Source organism: Sorex fumeus, unplaced genomic scaffold (assembly GCF_029834395.1).
Source record: "Sorex fumeus unplaced genomic scaffold, SorFum_2.1 ptg000233l, whole genome shotgun sequence".
NCBI lineage: Eukaryota > Metazoa > Chordata > Mammalia > Eulipotyphla > Soricidae > Sorex > Sorex fumeus.
In genome coordinates, this window is record NW_026606290.1 from 1444303 (window position 1) to 1458257 (window position 13955).

At 59.0% G+C, this 13955-nt stretch overlaps 1 protein-coding gene across 9 annotated transcripts in view; it reads left to right on the forward strand.

Moving 5' to 3' along the window:
* Positions 1-9932, forward strand: part of RALGPS1 (Ral GEF with PH domain and SH3 binding motif 1) — a 191865-nt gene extending 181933 nt beyond the window's left edge. For 3 of the 9 annotated variants that reach the window (XM_056108875.1, XM_056108881.1, XM_056108876.1), the window contains 7 exons: positions 572-655; positions 1442-1547; positions 2061-2153; positions 2404-2509; positions 5897-5988; positions 6762-6788; positions 9735-9932. In XM_056108875.1, the coding sequence (XP_055964850.1) occupies positions 572-655; positions 1442-1547; positions 2061-2153; positions 2404-2509; positions 5897-5988; positions 6762-6788; positions 9735-9764 (538 nt within the window). In that variant the 3' untranslated portion in view covers positions 9765-9932. The remainder of the gene's footprint in view (positions 1-571; positions 656-1441; positions 1548-2060; positions 2154-2403; positions 2510-5896; positions 5989-6761; positions 6789-9734) is intronic. The other 6 variants (XM_056108877.1, XM_056108882.1, XM_056108879.1 and 3 more) reach the window with 3 other exon arrangements.
* Positions 9933-13955: the final 4023 nt, after the last annotated feature.

The window sequence follows — 13955 nt, forward strand, 5'->3', positions numbered from 1 at the left end:
CTGCGGAGAATAAAGACGACCCTGACCCTGGGACAAAAGAACCCCCCGGCCTGGCTGCAGAAAGGGGGCATTTGATGAGGACGTGCCACGTCGGGTGACCCCACTGTCCAGCTGAAAGTGTGGAGTCCCTGGGGACTCCGGAGGGTCCTGCCAAGAGCCAGGAGGGAGAGGAAAGAGGGGCCACTTCCACCCTCCGCTGGAGAAGGCCACGTGGGGGCCCCAAGAGGCTGGAACAGGGACCCTTGGAGGCTGCGGGGAATGTTAGGGGTGGGCTGGGCCTGGCTGGGCCCAGGCACCATCCCCCCTGGCCCCTGTGCCATGCTGCAGGTCCTGTGCATTTTAACTGGGGTCCTCTGTTACACCTCACCCAGCCTTTGGGGCCAGTTGTGTCTGGACTGTAATTGCCCCCGGCCCTGAAGGAAGGGGTCCCACCTGGAGGAGGCTCTGGGGTGCACCCCAATGTGCCGGCAGCCCCGGGCGGGGGGAGGTCAGGGCTCCCTGTGGCCCAGTGGGGGCCTGGGTTTGGGGGGGTTTCCAGGCCGTTGCTGAATGTCTCCCTTTCCCTCTGAAGCAGGGGACGCCTCTACGCCACACTGGGGCCCAACTGGCGGGTCCCCGTTCGGAATTCCCCCCGGACCCGGAGCTGCGCCTACAGGTGGGTGCAGCCCAGGGGGCAAAGCGGACGAAGCTCGGGGCATTGGGCAGAGAGGGAAAGGCTGGCACTGCCCAGTGGTGGTGGTGGGGGGGAGAAGTTGAGGGGGCCGAGACTGGCCAGGTGTATGCGCCCGAGGACACGATGGCCGATTCCTTAAAGGACACCAGTGGAGCCAGGGATGGGGGCGACACGACCAGGTGGACCGGACCGGACCGGACCGGACCGTGCGGAGAATAGTCAGGAAGGAGGGGAGAGGGCGGGGGAGGGGAGGGGCGCTGGGGTGGGTTGGTAGGAGGAGGGCAGGGAGCACAGGGAGGAGGATCCAGCCATGTGGGCAGGTGCGAGACCCTGGCAGAGCACTTAGGGCTTGGTGTTGCCTGGGTGGTGGGACTGTGGCGCGGTTGGAAGCTCGGTTTGGTGACTCCCGCGGGGACTGGAGGGGACGGGGCAGCTGGCGGGGGCCCAGGCGCGCCCCTGGGACGGGGGTGCACTTGGACGTCATCACCGACAGGTGGCGCCCGACCGGTGCTGGGGGCACGGAACCCCCAGCCCCCCGCCCCTTCCCTCCTGCCGGCCCCAGGGACCTCCCTGCTCCCGTGGGCTCAGGACCCCAGACCCCGGGGCATGGGTGGGGAGGGCGCCCCCCGAGGCCCGGTGGGAGCCGGGCCAGAGGCGTCGGTCCAGCCGGGGCTCGGCCTTGCGCAGTGGGCTGCGGGCCGCGGGGGGCGCCCGGCCCCGTCCCGCACCCGGGGGCGTCGGTCTGAGCCCCCCACCCTTTCCCCGCAGCCCCACGGGTCCCTGCATCTGCGCGCTGGGCAGCTCGGTGGCGGCGCCCACCATGGAGGGGCCGCTGAGGAGGAAGACGCTGCTCAAGGAGGGCCGCAAGCCCGCGGTGAGTGCGGCGTCCAGTCGGCCGGGTGCGACTCCCACGCTGCGCCGGGGACACGCAGGGGAGGCCACGCAAGGGGGCCCGGGCGCCCCCAAAGCGCCCCGCGCCGCAGCCCTGCAACGCCGGGCTCGGCCGCTGGGGGCGCTGGGGGCGCAGGTTGCGCGCTGGCCCCCGCCCGGGACCCCCGAGCCCGAGCCTCCCTCCCTCTCCCACCAGGACGGCGGCCCCCCCGAGCAGCGTGGGGGCGGGAAAGACAGTCGAGGCCGTTCTCTGGGGGTCCGGCCACGAGGACCGGGTCTCAACCCCCCCTCCACCCCACAGGCAGCCTTCCCCGACCTGAGCTGGGGGTCCCCGCGTCCCGGCCCCAAGCACGGGGGACCAGTGCTGCACCTGCACCCCTGCCCAGCTTCCCCGGGGCTCCCTCGAGGAGAGGGTGGGCTGGAGCGCAGGCCTACCAGGCAGCACCCACCCACCCACCCACTCACTCACCCATCACTCTGCCTCCTGCCTCCGCAGCTGTCCTCGTGGACCAGGTATTGGGTCATCCTCGCGGGGTCCACCCTCCTGTACTATGGGGCCAAGTCCCTGCGGGGCACAGACAGAAAACATGTAAGTCTGGAATAAGGGCGCTCCTGGGGGCACGCGGCGGAGCGAAGCCTGGAGAGGCGGGGGTGAAAGGTGTGACCTTGAGGGGCGGGGCCTGGCCCCCGAGGGGCGGGGCCAGAAAGGGAGAGGCTGGAACAGGTGTGGCCAGGAGGGGTGGGGGCGGGGCCTGAGCATCCCTGGAAGACCTAGGTAGCCGCCCACCTGCTCTGGGGTGCAGAGAACACAGCCCGGCTCTATCTTTGCTGCCCTTCAGTACAAATCCACGCCTGGCAAAAAGGTCTCCGTCGTGGGCTGGATGGTGCAGCTGCCTGACGACCCAGAGCACCCGGACATCTTCCAGCTGAATAACCCTGACAAAGGTAGGCAGTGCCCAGTGCACCCTACTCTGCAGAGGTCAGCAACCTCCCAACCCCACCGCTCTGGAGCTGGGGGGTCTGCATCTCACCCCACCCTAGCGCCTCTTCCGTGCGTTTGTGCCTTCGGGGCCCCCAGGAACCTTGGAAGCAGCTGCTCTTCCTCTGACTTGGCCTCCAGGAGCCCACAAAAGTGGCTTTGTTTGTGGTTCCTTGCTGGGAGACAGCAAGACCACCTCATGCCTGCAGGACCCCTCTGTGACCTCACCTCTGGCCCTGAGGGTTGCACCCTAAAGCACATGGCGGTGCAGGAAGGCCGTGCCCCGCAGCTGGAGGGTGCCAGGGACACCCCTTCATTGCCTGTGCTGAGAGTCCGGAAGGAGCTTTCAGCCAAAACCCCAACCAGGCCTCCCAGTTCCTTCCGGCTCCGGCTTCTCACCCGCTGCCATTAAAGGCCAGACTGGGGAGGTAGGGAGGTGCTGACCCCCTCCTGCCCAGGAGCCCTGATACCCTCAAAGGCCTTGCTGGTGTCTCCTATCTCAGAACAAGGTTCCCCATTGCCCGAGTCTTGGATTTTTGCCTGGGTCTTGGATCAGGGCCCAAGGCTGAGGACACCTGAGCCCCTCGACTCGGCCCCCGTAACATCCGAGGGCTTCTCAGGCCACTGGGCACTCGTGAAAACTCGCAGTGGGCTTCAGAGGAAGGGGAGTTCCTCACCTACCATTTCTTTTTCTTTTTATTTTTTCACTTTTTGGGTCACACCCAATGATACCCAGGGGTTCCTCCTGGTTCTGTGCTCAGGAATTATTCCAGGCAGTGCTCGGGGGATTATGTGAGATGCTGGGGGTTGAACCTGGGTCAGCCACGTGCAAGGCAAACACCCTACCCACTGTACTATCACTCCAGCCCCACCTCCATTTATTTTTTATTTTTAATTTTTGACTTTATTTAAACACCATGGTGTACAGAGTTGTTCGTAATACAGTTGTTACAGCCTTTTAATGTTCCAACACCAATCCCCCTCACTCTTTTCCCTTTTTTCCAAGCCTTCCACCTCAGCAAGCACACAGTAATTTGTGTGTGTGTATGTGTGTGTGTGTGTGTGTGTGTGTGTGTGTGTTTGGCTTTTTGGTTCACACCGGGGATGTTCAGGGGTCACTCCTGGATCTGCACTCAGGAATCACTCCTGGCAGTGCTCAGGGGACCCTATGGGATGCCGGGGATTGAACCCAGGTCGTCCATGTGCGAGGCAAACACCCTACCCACTTTACTGTCGCTCCGGCCCTAGTGATTTGTTTTTTGTATGTTGCTTGTTGCAACCAAATGGCTAAAGGAATTATCAGGAATACTTCTGGGAGAGCCTGGCAAACTACCGAGAGTATCTCGCCGGCCCGCCAAAGCCTGGCAAGCTACCCGGGAGTACTCAATATACCAAACACAGTAACAAGTCTAATAGTGTTACTGGGCCCACTCGAACAAATCGCTGAACAATGGGAGGATAGGACAGTGACAGTGACTTCAGTAAAAGAAAATTTATGAAAATTGTTCAGTTTCACCACGAGGTTGTTGAATCTGTCTGAGGATTTAATAAGCTGTTCATGGCTAGTTGAGCCTTCTGTGTTACTGTTTTTGTTTGTGAGTTTAGTTGGCATCTCTGTTCCTTCCCATCTAATTTGGTGTGCTCCAGTTGCTACTGGAATTTCAGTACCGTGCAAGTTGGAGGTGTTGGATGGCCCTGTGTGTGGCTTCCTGCTCCAGAATCTTCGGGTCTGTACGCCTGGGATGAATCTGTGGAGATTCTTAGTGAAGCCTTGGAGTGTGGGTGTGGCTGCACTGTCCCCTCCTGCGGGTGCCCCAGAGTTTTCAGCTGGGGTGGGGGGACAGTGTGTCCACTGAATTTCAGTTGCGTGGCTTGCATCTCCTCAGAAGTTTAGTTTGTGATTCTGAAGGGCGGGCCCAGCGGGTGAGTCACACTGGCCCACCGTTTCTTGTTCTTTTCTTTCCTTTTTTTGTTTTTTTAACATTTGGGAAATTTTGCACATATTTTCACTTTCATTGATTTATTTATTTTGCTTTTTGGGTCACACCCGGCGATGCTCAGGGGTTACTCCTGGCTCTGCACTCAGGAATTACTCCTGGCAGTGCTTGGGGGAACCCAATGGGATGCCGGGGATTGAACCCGGGTTGGCCGCATGCAAGGCAAACACCCTACCCACTGTGCTATGGCTCCGACCCCTGGTCCACCATTTTTTTTTAATGTAGAAATATTGCTATTTATTAGCCATTGATTAGGCTGATTGAATTGAGCATGAACTCCACCTTACTTTATTTTTTTTCCTTTTTTAATAAATTTATTTATCGAATCATCGTGAGAGCAGTTCCAAAGCTTTCAGGTTTAAGTCTCGGTCATACAGTGATGAAACACCTGTACTTTCACCTCTGCCCATTTTTCACCACCAAAAACCCCAGGACACCCCCCATCCCACACCCTCCCCCTACCTGTGGGTGGCCCACCATTTCTAATATGCTTGTAGACCACTCCAGAGCTGCTCTCAGCCAGGGACCGCTCGAGTGTGTGAGGTCTGGGGTCTGAACTGGGAAGTAGGGTCCCACAAGGCCTAGGGGCAGACCGCAGGAGGAGGGGCTGATGGTCTGGCCCGACCCATTGGGGTGTCTAGTCCCCGCTCAGCCTCTCTGCCACTCTTCCCCAAGGCCCTGGGCCTGAATCCGCGATGCTGCTTTGGGAAGGAAAAACCATGCTAACCCAAACTCGGTTGAAGGATCTGATGGTTGGGGGGGGAGGGGGCAGGGAGGAGGGCACCCAGGCCACTCCCCAGGCTTCATCCCAGAGGACAGTATTGTCCCTAAGCAGCGGGCATGTGCCACCAGGCTAGCCAGGCCATGGTCCACATAAAAGCGTGTCAGGGTCTGGGAATGCAGTCTCCTTCACTGTGTGCGTCATAAATGTCTGGAGTGTTCACTGCATCTGTGACTTGATGTCGCAGGAGATCCTTTCCCCCTCCTGTGCTGCTGCATCGTCCCTCTCAGCTCTTTGGGTCCCCGCCCCCACCCTCCCTCCAGCCTCAGCCTGCCCCTCGAAGGCACTCGAGCTCTCGAGCATGGGCAGCAGGTGGAAGTTCGAGGATGCTGACGGCTGTTTCCTTTGTGCCTGTGAAAGGTCCTTCTGAGCAGGGCTGCCTCGGTGTGGAAGAGGCTCCCTGCACCCGCCCCCGCCCCCACGTGTGGGTCCCTGGGCCAGAATCACCCAGGCCTGGGAGGTAGCCGGGCTGCCCTGCCCACTCAGCTGCCCCCCCCCGTGCCCCCTGACCTTCCTGCCCAGCTGCAGGCCCAGCCTCTCTGCACCCGCTCACCCGCTGCTTCTCTGCCCGGCAGGCAATGTTTACAAGTTCCAGACCGGCTCTCGCTTCCACGCGATACTCTGGCACAAGCATTTGGACGACGCATGTAAAAGCAACAGGCCTCAGGTAAAGTCACATGCACCCCGCTCAGCTCCCCCGAGCCCCTTCCCTCCAAGGGCCCTGAGGACACGGGGCTCCAGCCTTCCCTTCCCTCCCGCGTGTCCCCCAGACAGAACTTGGTTTAAAGCTAAGCTGCCTTGGGGGCTGGAGCGATAGTACAGCGGGGAGGGTGTTTGCCTTGCACACGGCCCACCCGGGTTCAATCCCCAGTATCCCATAGGGCTCCCCTGAGCACTGCCAGGAGTGATTCTTGAATGCAGAGCCAGGAGGAACCCCTGAGCATTGTCAAGTGTGACCCACTGTCACTGTCACTGTCCTCCTATTGTTCATGGATCTTGCTCGAGCAGGCCCAGTAACATTGTGAGACTTGTTACAGTGTTTGCATATCGAACACTCACTGGGTGCTCAAAAAGCAGAAACAAAACAAAACAAAACAACTAAGCTGCCTTGATATTTAGAATCTGCTCCCTTTCAAAGGAAATACCATCACAGCAGACACTGGGAGGTGGCAGGTGCCACTTGGCCCCGGGGATCAGGGTCCAGCTTTTGCTTGGACCATCCCCCTAAAGTCAATCCCACGGGAAGCCTCCAGCCAAAGACTGATTCCGTCCCCCTCCTCCTCCGCACTAATAGCGTTAGCTCCGTGCAGCCCGCAGCAGTGGACAAGACCCTTGTCCTGCTTGTGCCAGCGCGACCTTGGCTGCTGGCCTGGCTCAGGGTTCCTTCCTCTGCACACGCTGCCTTCGACTCAGTTACTATTCCACGTGCTTTCCTTGCAGGAACTGGCCGCCTCCTCCCAATGGGAGGTAAGTTCCCAGACACCCCCAGTTCTCCCGGAGGCCACTGAGGCTTGGATTGTGGCTGGCACCAGCTCTAGGTGTCACCGGGTGGGACTCGGGGCAGCCTGACTCCAAACTTGTGCCCACCACCCCTCTGCTCCCCTGGCTCTCTCGGCCTGGCAGCCCAACTGGGGCAGAGAGAGGAACCCCCCAGCCCTGCCTGTGTTCCCCGGGAACCAGAAGAGGAAGCTGGGGAGTTTGGCCCTTCCAGTCTCGGGCGAGAGCACTGGGCCTGGAGGAGCTTCATGCGGCTCCTGGGGAGCTCAGGAGGGCTGTGGGTCAGAGATCCCACAGGGAACTTTGCCAGAGTGAGCCTGGGGCGGAGGGCCAGGGCAGGGATCAGCACCCCTTCCCCTCCCCATCCTTGGGATGCGAGGGACCCCAGAGCTCTGCACTCAGAGGGCCACTGTCCCACAGACGAGAGAGCACACGGCCACGCTCAGCAACTGAGTCAAGAAAGCAGATGCCCAGGAGTAAATATTATTCGGAGTCAATCAACTCCCAAGTTACAAAGCATAATATTAACTGTCTTCCTGTGTCCATACAGAAAGGACATTGCTTTAAGGCAAACTATGCAAAAGACATTAATTTACAGTACAAGTTCAGTGTCCTTAGAAGGATCTGATCTTACAAGCTAACAGAATCTGATTAGGGAGAAAAGGTGATTAGCCTTTGGGGAGGAGAGCACAGAGAAGAGTTTACAGATAAACAGAGGAATGGGAGTGACTCGGGAGCACTGTGATGGGTGTAACCCGATAAACCTAAGCTCCCTGTGGCAAGGGAGAAAGGACAAAGCAGTGTTCTCTTACAGGGCCCCTCAAGACCTGGCAGGGGATAGGAAGCCAGAGGCAGAGCTGGGGGCTGGGGTGTGGGTGGAAACAGCGCGTGGAGCCTGGAAGGGGGATGGCACTCCCCTCCTTGGGCAAACGCCTTCGTAGCAGGAAGACCAGGCCTGGGCCGACCAACCGTGGCCTCAGCTGGCGCTGGGCAGGGAGGAGGGCCCGAAGTGCCAGGCTTCATGCGAGGGAGCAGATCCTGCCCTGAAATGGCCCCGGGCAGGGCCGGGTGCCTGGGTTCCCCCTGGGGTGGGGGTGGGGGATGGGGGCCACAGCCCCACCAAGCAGAGCTGGCGTTTGGCAGGGGACAGACAGAGTCAGTGGCGCACCTTGGCGACTCGAAGGCATTTTTCATTCCGTGTTCAGCCCTAGAGGAGGGAGCCCCATTTTTTTTGCTTTTGGGGTCACACCTGGCGATGCACAGGGGTTACTCCTGGCTCTGCACTCAGGAATCACTCCTGGCGGTGCTCAGGGGACCATATGGGATGCTGGGAACCGAACCCGGGTCGGCCGCGTGCAAGGCAAACGCCCTCCCCGCTGTGCTATCATTCCAGCCCCAGGGAGCCCCGTTTTCTGCTGTTTCCGCTGCGTTTCCAATTCACTCCTCATCACCTCTTTCTGCTCGGTGCTGTAGCTGCATCTGGGTGGGACAGGGGAGCAGAGGATTTCAGTCAACTGCCATGCCCCAAAACGGCCCACAGGGGGGCGCAAGGAACCGCATCACCAGAAAGCATCTCTGGTGCTTTGTGGAATCGCATCAGTGCTCAGAATAGATTTTGCTAACACCGTCCACACTTACCCCACACAGGCAACAGCTGTGGAGATATTAACAGCAGCAGCAGCAAACACCCTGTACCCACCACCCAGCCTGCAAGGCCCCAGGGCCTTGGAACACGCCCCCCCTTCCCTACCTCCCCCACCCCACCCCAGAGACACACACACACACACACACACACACACACACACGCGCTGGTCTCTGCCTGATCCGTCTCTCTCCTGCCCGGCTCCTCGCCTCCCTCCTTTTCTCATCCCTCCTTGAAATGTGGGCACCTGCGTTGGATTCTTCAATGCCGTCTCTGGGCATACTTTCGTTTTGTTGTTCCAACTCGTCGTCGTAAACAGAGCAGACACCTGTCTTTGCTCCTGTGACTTGCCTGTCCCTGTGGTCTGTCCGTGTACCCTGACCAGGCCCGCGGCTGTCCCTGGCCTTTCTTTGTCCTGGAATCTTTTGGTTTTCCTTCCCTTCGGGGGCCACACCCTGAGGTGCTCCTGGCTCTGTGCTCAGGGATCACTCCTGGAGGGCTGGGGTGGACGGGGAGCCAACCAGTGGGGTGCCGGGGACCGAACCCAGGTCGGACACACGCAAGGCAAATGCCCTACCCATTGCACTACCTTGCCAGCTCTGTCCTCGCAGCGTTTTGACCCCTCCCGGCGTCGGCAGCTTGAGCAGGGCTGTGCCACTGTATTCCTGTCCTGTCCTGGTGAGGACACTCGTCTCCAGCTCCATACCCTGCCCAGGGATGATCCTCAGATCTCCTGGAGCGCTGAGCAGCGCTGGAGTTGGAGGCCTGGAACTGAGCCGGGGGCTGAGGGGGTGGTCACAATATCATCACGGATCAAACATCCAGGGACGGGTGGTCTCCTGCCCCATCCCACCCCAAAGGGAGCTGGGGTCTTGTCCTCGGGAGACAGTTTTGGGAAGATCGTGGGATTCCCAGCCTGCCCAAACGTCCCCCTTATTCCGGGTGTCTCCTTGCCCGTGCCCACCGCCCTCTGCCCACCCTCTCTTTTCTTGCCGAGGTTCTCGCTGGCACCCCACGGTCTTCCCGCTGCCCCGGCCATGCTGTACTTCGCCCCCTCTGTCAGCCTCAGTTTCTCCACCTGCCTCCCCTGGGGGGGAGGGGGGACGGACTTAGGAATGGGAGGTTCTTGGCATAAAGACGGTCTGGAGTGGGGGCCTGGCACCCGGCGGCCCCTTTGGCAAGCTCAGGAAAGGCCCGCTCCTCCTCTCTGCATCCCTCCCCCGGCCCCTCCGCAGAGAGGGGACACTGACCAGAGACCGAGCCTTCTCTTCCAGGTACCGGCGAACCTCATGTCCTTTGAGTAAGACTCTGCGGGACGCGACGTGACTCCAGAGGCGCCGGGAGCCCTGCCTGGGCAGGGTGGTGGCGCGTCTGTCCGGGCACAGGCTGCGGTGGGCTGGAGCGCTGGGAGACCCACAGCCAGGCCCACAGGCTCGCGGGCCACGGCCTCACCGTCCAGAGAACCCCGCGAGAGCCGGATCCTCCCACCCGCCCGCCCACCCCAGTGACGCTCACGACACTTCCACAGCACGGAGGGGCCGTGGCTGGACCCCCCAGACTGTGTCGGCCCCTCACCCGTCCGCCCTCCCCCGGGCCCTCACCCATCTACCAGCTGCAGCTGCTATACCTAGAGGGCCGGCAGCCCACTGGGTGGCCAGTGCTTCCCACTGCACGGAAGCACAGACCATGCCCCCCTCGCCCCCCGTGTCCGAGGGGCCCGTGAGAAGGGATGAGCTGTGCAACTGGCTTTTTGCACCCCAAGGTGCACGGGGTTGCTCACCCCCACCTCCCCGGGCCATCTCTGACGCTGTCCGACTCCCGATGTGCCCTCCGCAGGGGCATGCCACGTGCATACGAGGGAGCAGGAGCGAGCAAGAACTCTTGGAGAAACATGCATTTTGGCACCAGACTCGGGACATCACACATTCATCCGCTTTGAGGCCCCGCTGGGCCCTCCGGAGAAGGCTCGGGGCGCCAGGAAGGCCCGAGGGAGCGCCCGGCTTCCTCCCGCGGGGGGCCCATGTGTTCTTTTACTGTAACAAACTATGCCTTAACGTGTCTCGTTTTCTGTTCCTATGGGTGCTATTCATCCGGAAGGCTTGCGGCCCGGGCCCCCGGGCCCCTCCCAGGCCTGGTCGCCGTCAGCTCTCTGAGACAGGACCAGCTGCGGGACTGTGGACCCGGCCGCCGGCCTGCTTGCTCCATTCCCCCTCTCCTGCCCTCTCCCACCAGGCCAGGATGGCAAGTTGGGACCTTTCCCCTGCCCGCCCCCGCAGCCGCGCAGAGGCCCCCAGGCTCGCAGCGAGGGGCCGGCCACTGGGGTGTTCCGTCGTACCCTCCCCGCGCTGCAGGTCCAAGCTTCGTTCCATCCTCTCAGCCCTTCGCTTCCACTGCCAGGGCGGGGCTCGCTGGGGTTCCTGATTACACCAGGGAGCTGAGTGACATTGAGGCCTTAGGCCCCCCCATCCCCAGTCTTGCCCCCAAACACGGTCACCAGCAAGTTCACCATCACCCGGGTCCCTGAGCATAGTGTTCAATGACGGAGAGCAAAGCCCCAGGGCGAATGTCCGGGCTCTGTGTCCAGCTAAGGGCGCGTCAAGGAACCGCGTCTTTATCAGTCACTCTCCTATTTTCAGTGACTTTCATTTTGCACAAATACATTTTTGTTCCATAGAGTGAATAAAAATGAACTATGGGAACTTTTATCTCATAGCTTCTCTCTCCTCTCTCTCTCTCTCTCTCTCTCTCTCTCTCCCTCGCAGATGGTTCCCCTAATTCTCAACCCTTGTCATTAACATGGCCTCAGAGGTCAGGCAACAACATCCCCCCCGGCCCCCAGCCGCAAGCCCCACGCTACTGCCCCAGTTTGGGGGTAGGATACTTTCAACCAGCCTCTTCGCCAGGAAAATACTAGGTCCAAAAACAAAAGAAGAAAAAAAAAACCAGGAGACTATATCACAGTCAAATGGCCTGTATCGCGCTGTACCGCCATCAGATGGTGATGACTTTCTGGAACGATCGGGCGACGTGGTAGGGAAGGAAGGTGTCTGCAGAGAACCACCTCATGGGCGGGTCTTGAGGTCCTGCTGGGGAATGCAGCTCATTTGCATAAAGACTAAAAGACTCTTGTGCCAGGACAAACTCTCTACTTGCTGATGTTGACGCGGCCAGACTGGCCACAGATAGTTTACACGGCCCCAGGCCTACCTAGACATGTCCCCAATTCATAACAAGTCTAGAGGCTGAGTGAAAGCAATTACCCCGACACATTTAGGCAGAGCCATTGTGTGTGTGTGTGTGTGTGTGTGTGTGTGTGTGTGTGTGTGTGTGTGTAGGCAGGGGATGGGGGGGCTGGGGAATCAATGCTTTTACCTCCGTTGAATCTGATTCTACCTGTTCGTATTTTGTTGAAGCCTTGGTTTCCTTGAAAGTCTGAGAGGGAGACTTCAGTTCCTTATTTCCTTTGGGTTTCTCCATTCTTCCAACGGTTTTCCTCAAATCAAGTCTTACCGATGCCAAATCCCAAACCCTCCAAATTTCAGGCTCCGCTCAATCGGATCACTTTCTGCCCTTTACCAATGTTCCTTCTCCCTGAAAACGAGTGTTTTCTCCTGAGCCTCATTCTGAAAGAGCACAATCCCATTCCCCCCAAAATGTTGAATTAGTTCCCCATCGTAGTGGGTCCCAGCAGCCCTTCCCGGACACATGCTTAGCTCGGACTCTGGAGGAATCTGTTTAGTCTTCGTGAGCAAAAGCCTTATGGAACAAAGAAGTCCGTGGAACATTCCGGCAGAGTCCTGGTGACAGTGGGGTGAGAAGAAGCACTCACAGCCATGCTTGCGAGAGAGGTGTGAGCTGCCTGCACCTCTCCGAGCTTGGGGCCCCCGGAATAGGCATCAACCCCACAGGGCAAACAAAGTCTAGGGTGCGTTGCCCCCTGGGTGAGGCACTTCCAGCCTCTGCTCCTCGACCACCCATATTGAACAAATGCTTGTGCCACCCTCAAAGGTGGCAAATCTGGCATATACATTCTGTATCTTTTTTTTTAAAGCAAAGAAGGCACCCCATGATAAAAATGGCAGAATGTTGCCGACAGAAGGGGGTTAGGCTTCCTAGGAACCTTCAAAAGGCTCCCTCCCCTTGGTGGAACTCAAGGCAGGCCAGTGTCCGTGCATTCTGACAATTGAAACCCTGCGTGGAGGACTGACCGGGCACAGAGCAGAGGAACCCTTGATCCAAGGGGGCCCAGGCTGCACTATAGAAGCTACTTGAAGAGATTCTGCGTTCAGAAAGAACCCACTCTTGTGCCAACTGAACCGATAAGACATTGTTTTTGTTTTGTTTTCTTACCAAGATGGCCAGTATTTCTTTTCCTCACCTTCCTCCACCTCCCAAACCCCAGGCATCTAGTCGACGCTGTTGAATGCCCCCAGAGGGGGAAGCAAGCAGGGTGGGCTTCACTCACGCAGCGTGTGAAGCTCCCTGCTCCCTGCGTGCTGCCGACACTGCATCTCACCAGGGAATGCTGCTCTGACTCCGTGTGTGACTTGGCTCCGCCCCACGCTGGGTAGATTTTGTGTTCAGAGAAGAAAAGCCAGAACCACTCCCAACACTACTTACAAGTGTCCCTTGGGAGAACAGGTTCTCAGCACGTACATACCACCCATTCATCTCCTCCATCATTCGTGCACCTCTGTAGGGAGTGTTTCTGGCAGACCACACTCCGCCTGAGACATCAGTGGCCGAGAGCAAGACGGGTCCAAGTCCTGACCTGGCTGAGCTGACCACAGAGCGAACGAATCCTCAGCACCCACCTGTTCTCTCCTCGAACTGGGCCAAACCAAGGCCAACGTTTCCCAAAAGGCGAAGCAAGTTCCATGGCAGTGAGGAGCAGAAGGCCCTGACCAGCGGAGCAGCGCACAGGCCTGGCGCACAGCGGGTTCCCCAAGTGGAACGTGAGCGAAAGACCAGAGCGACACAGTATCTAGTGCAAAGGTGGTTTGTGTCTTCATTTCCTTTCAAAACACAAGTCTTGAGCGTGCAAGAGCCACGGCTTCTAGAGGTTGAGAGCTTGGCCTGTAGCCCACCCACAGGTGTCTGTGGCACCAGCGCGTGGCCCTGAGGTGACCCCAAAATATCGACGCGCAGCACCGCCTCGAGAGACTAGCTCTCCACTCTCCAACCATTTGTCTCTTCGTTCAAATGACGGACCATTTCCGCCAGGAAACAGTGGTAGTTCATTGATCAGTATGGTATACTCCGTCACAGATCTCGTGCCAAAATGCATGGTTTTCCACTTAGCATTCGAAACGTTGCATAGAGAGTAGTTTTCAATTTCTTACCTATTCTTCAGAGTAAGTTGAAAATTGGTTTCTACATTTGAATTCTTGTTTCTTGTTCAATGTGTCGCGATCTCCCGGGCTGTCTTCCTTCTCCCCTGCCTCCCCACGCCCCAGTAGATCCCTTGCATGCCGTTGCGTGAAGACTCTCAAATT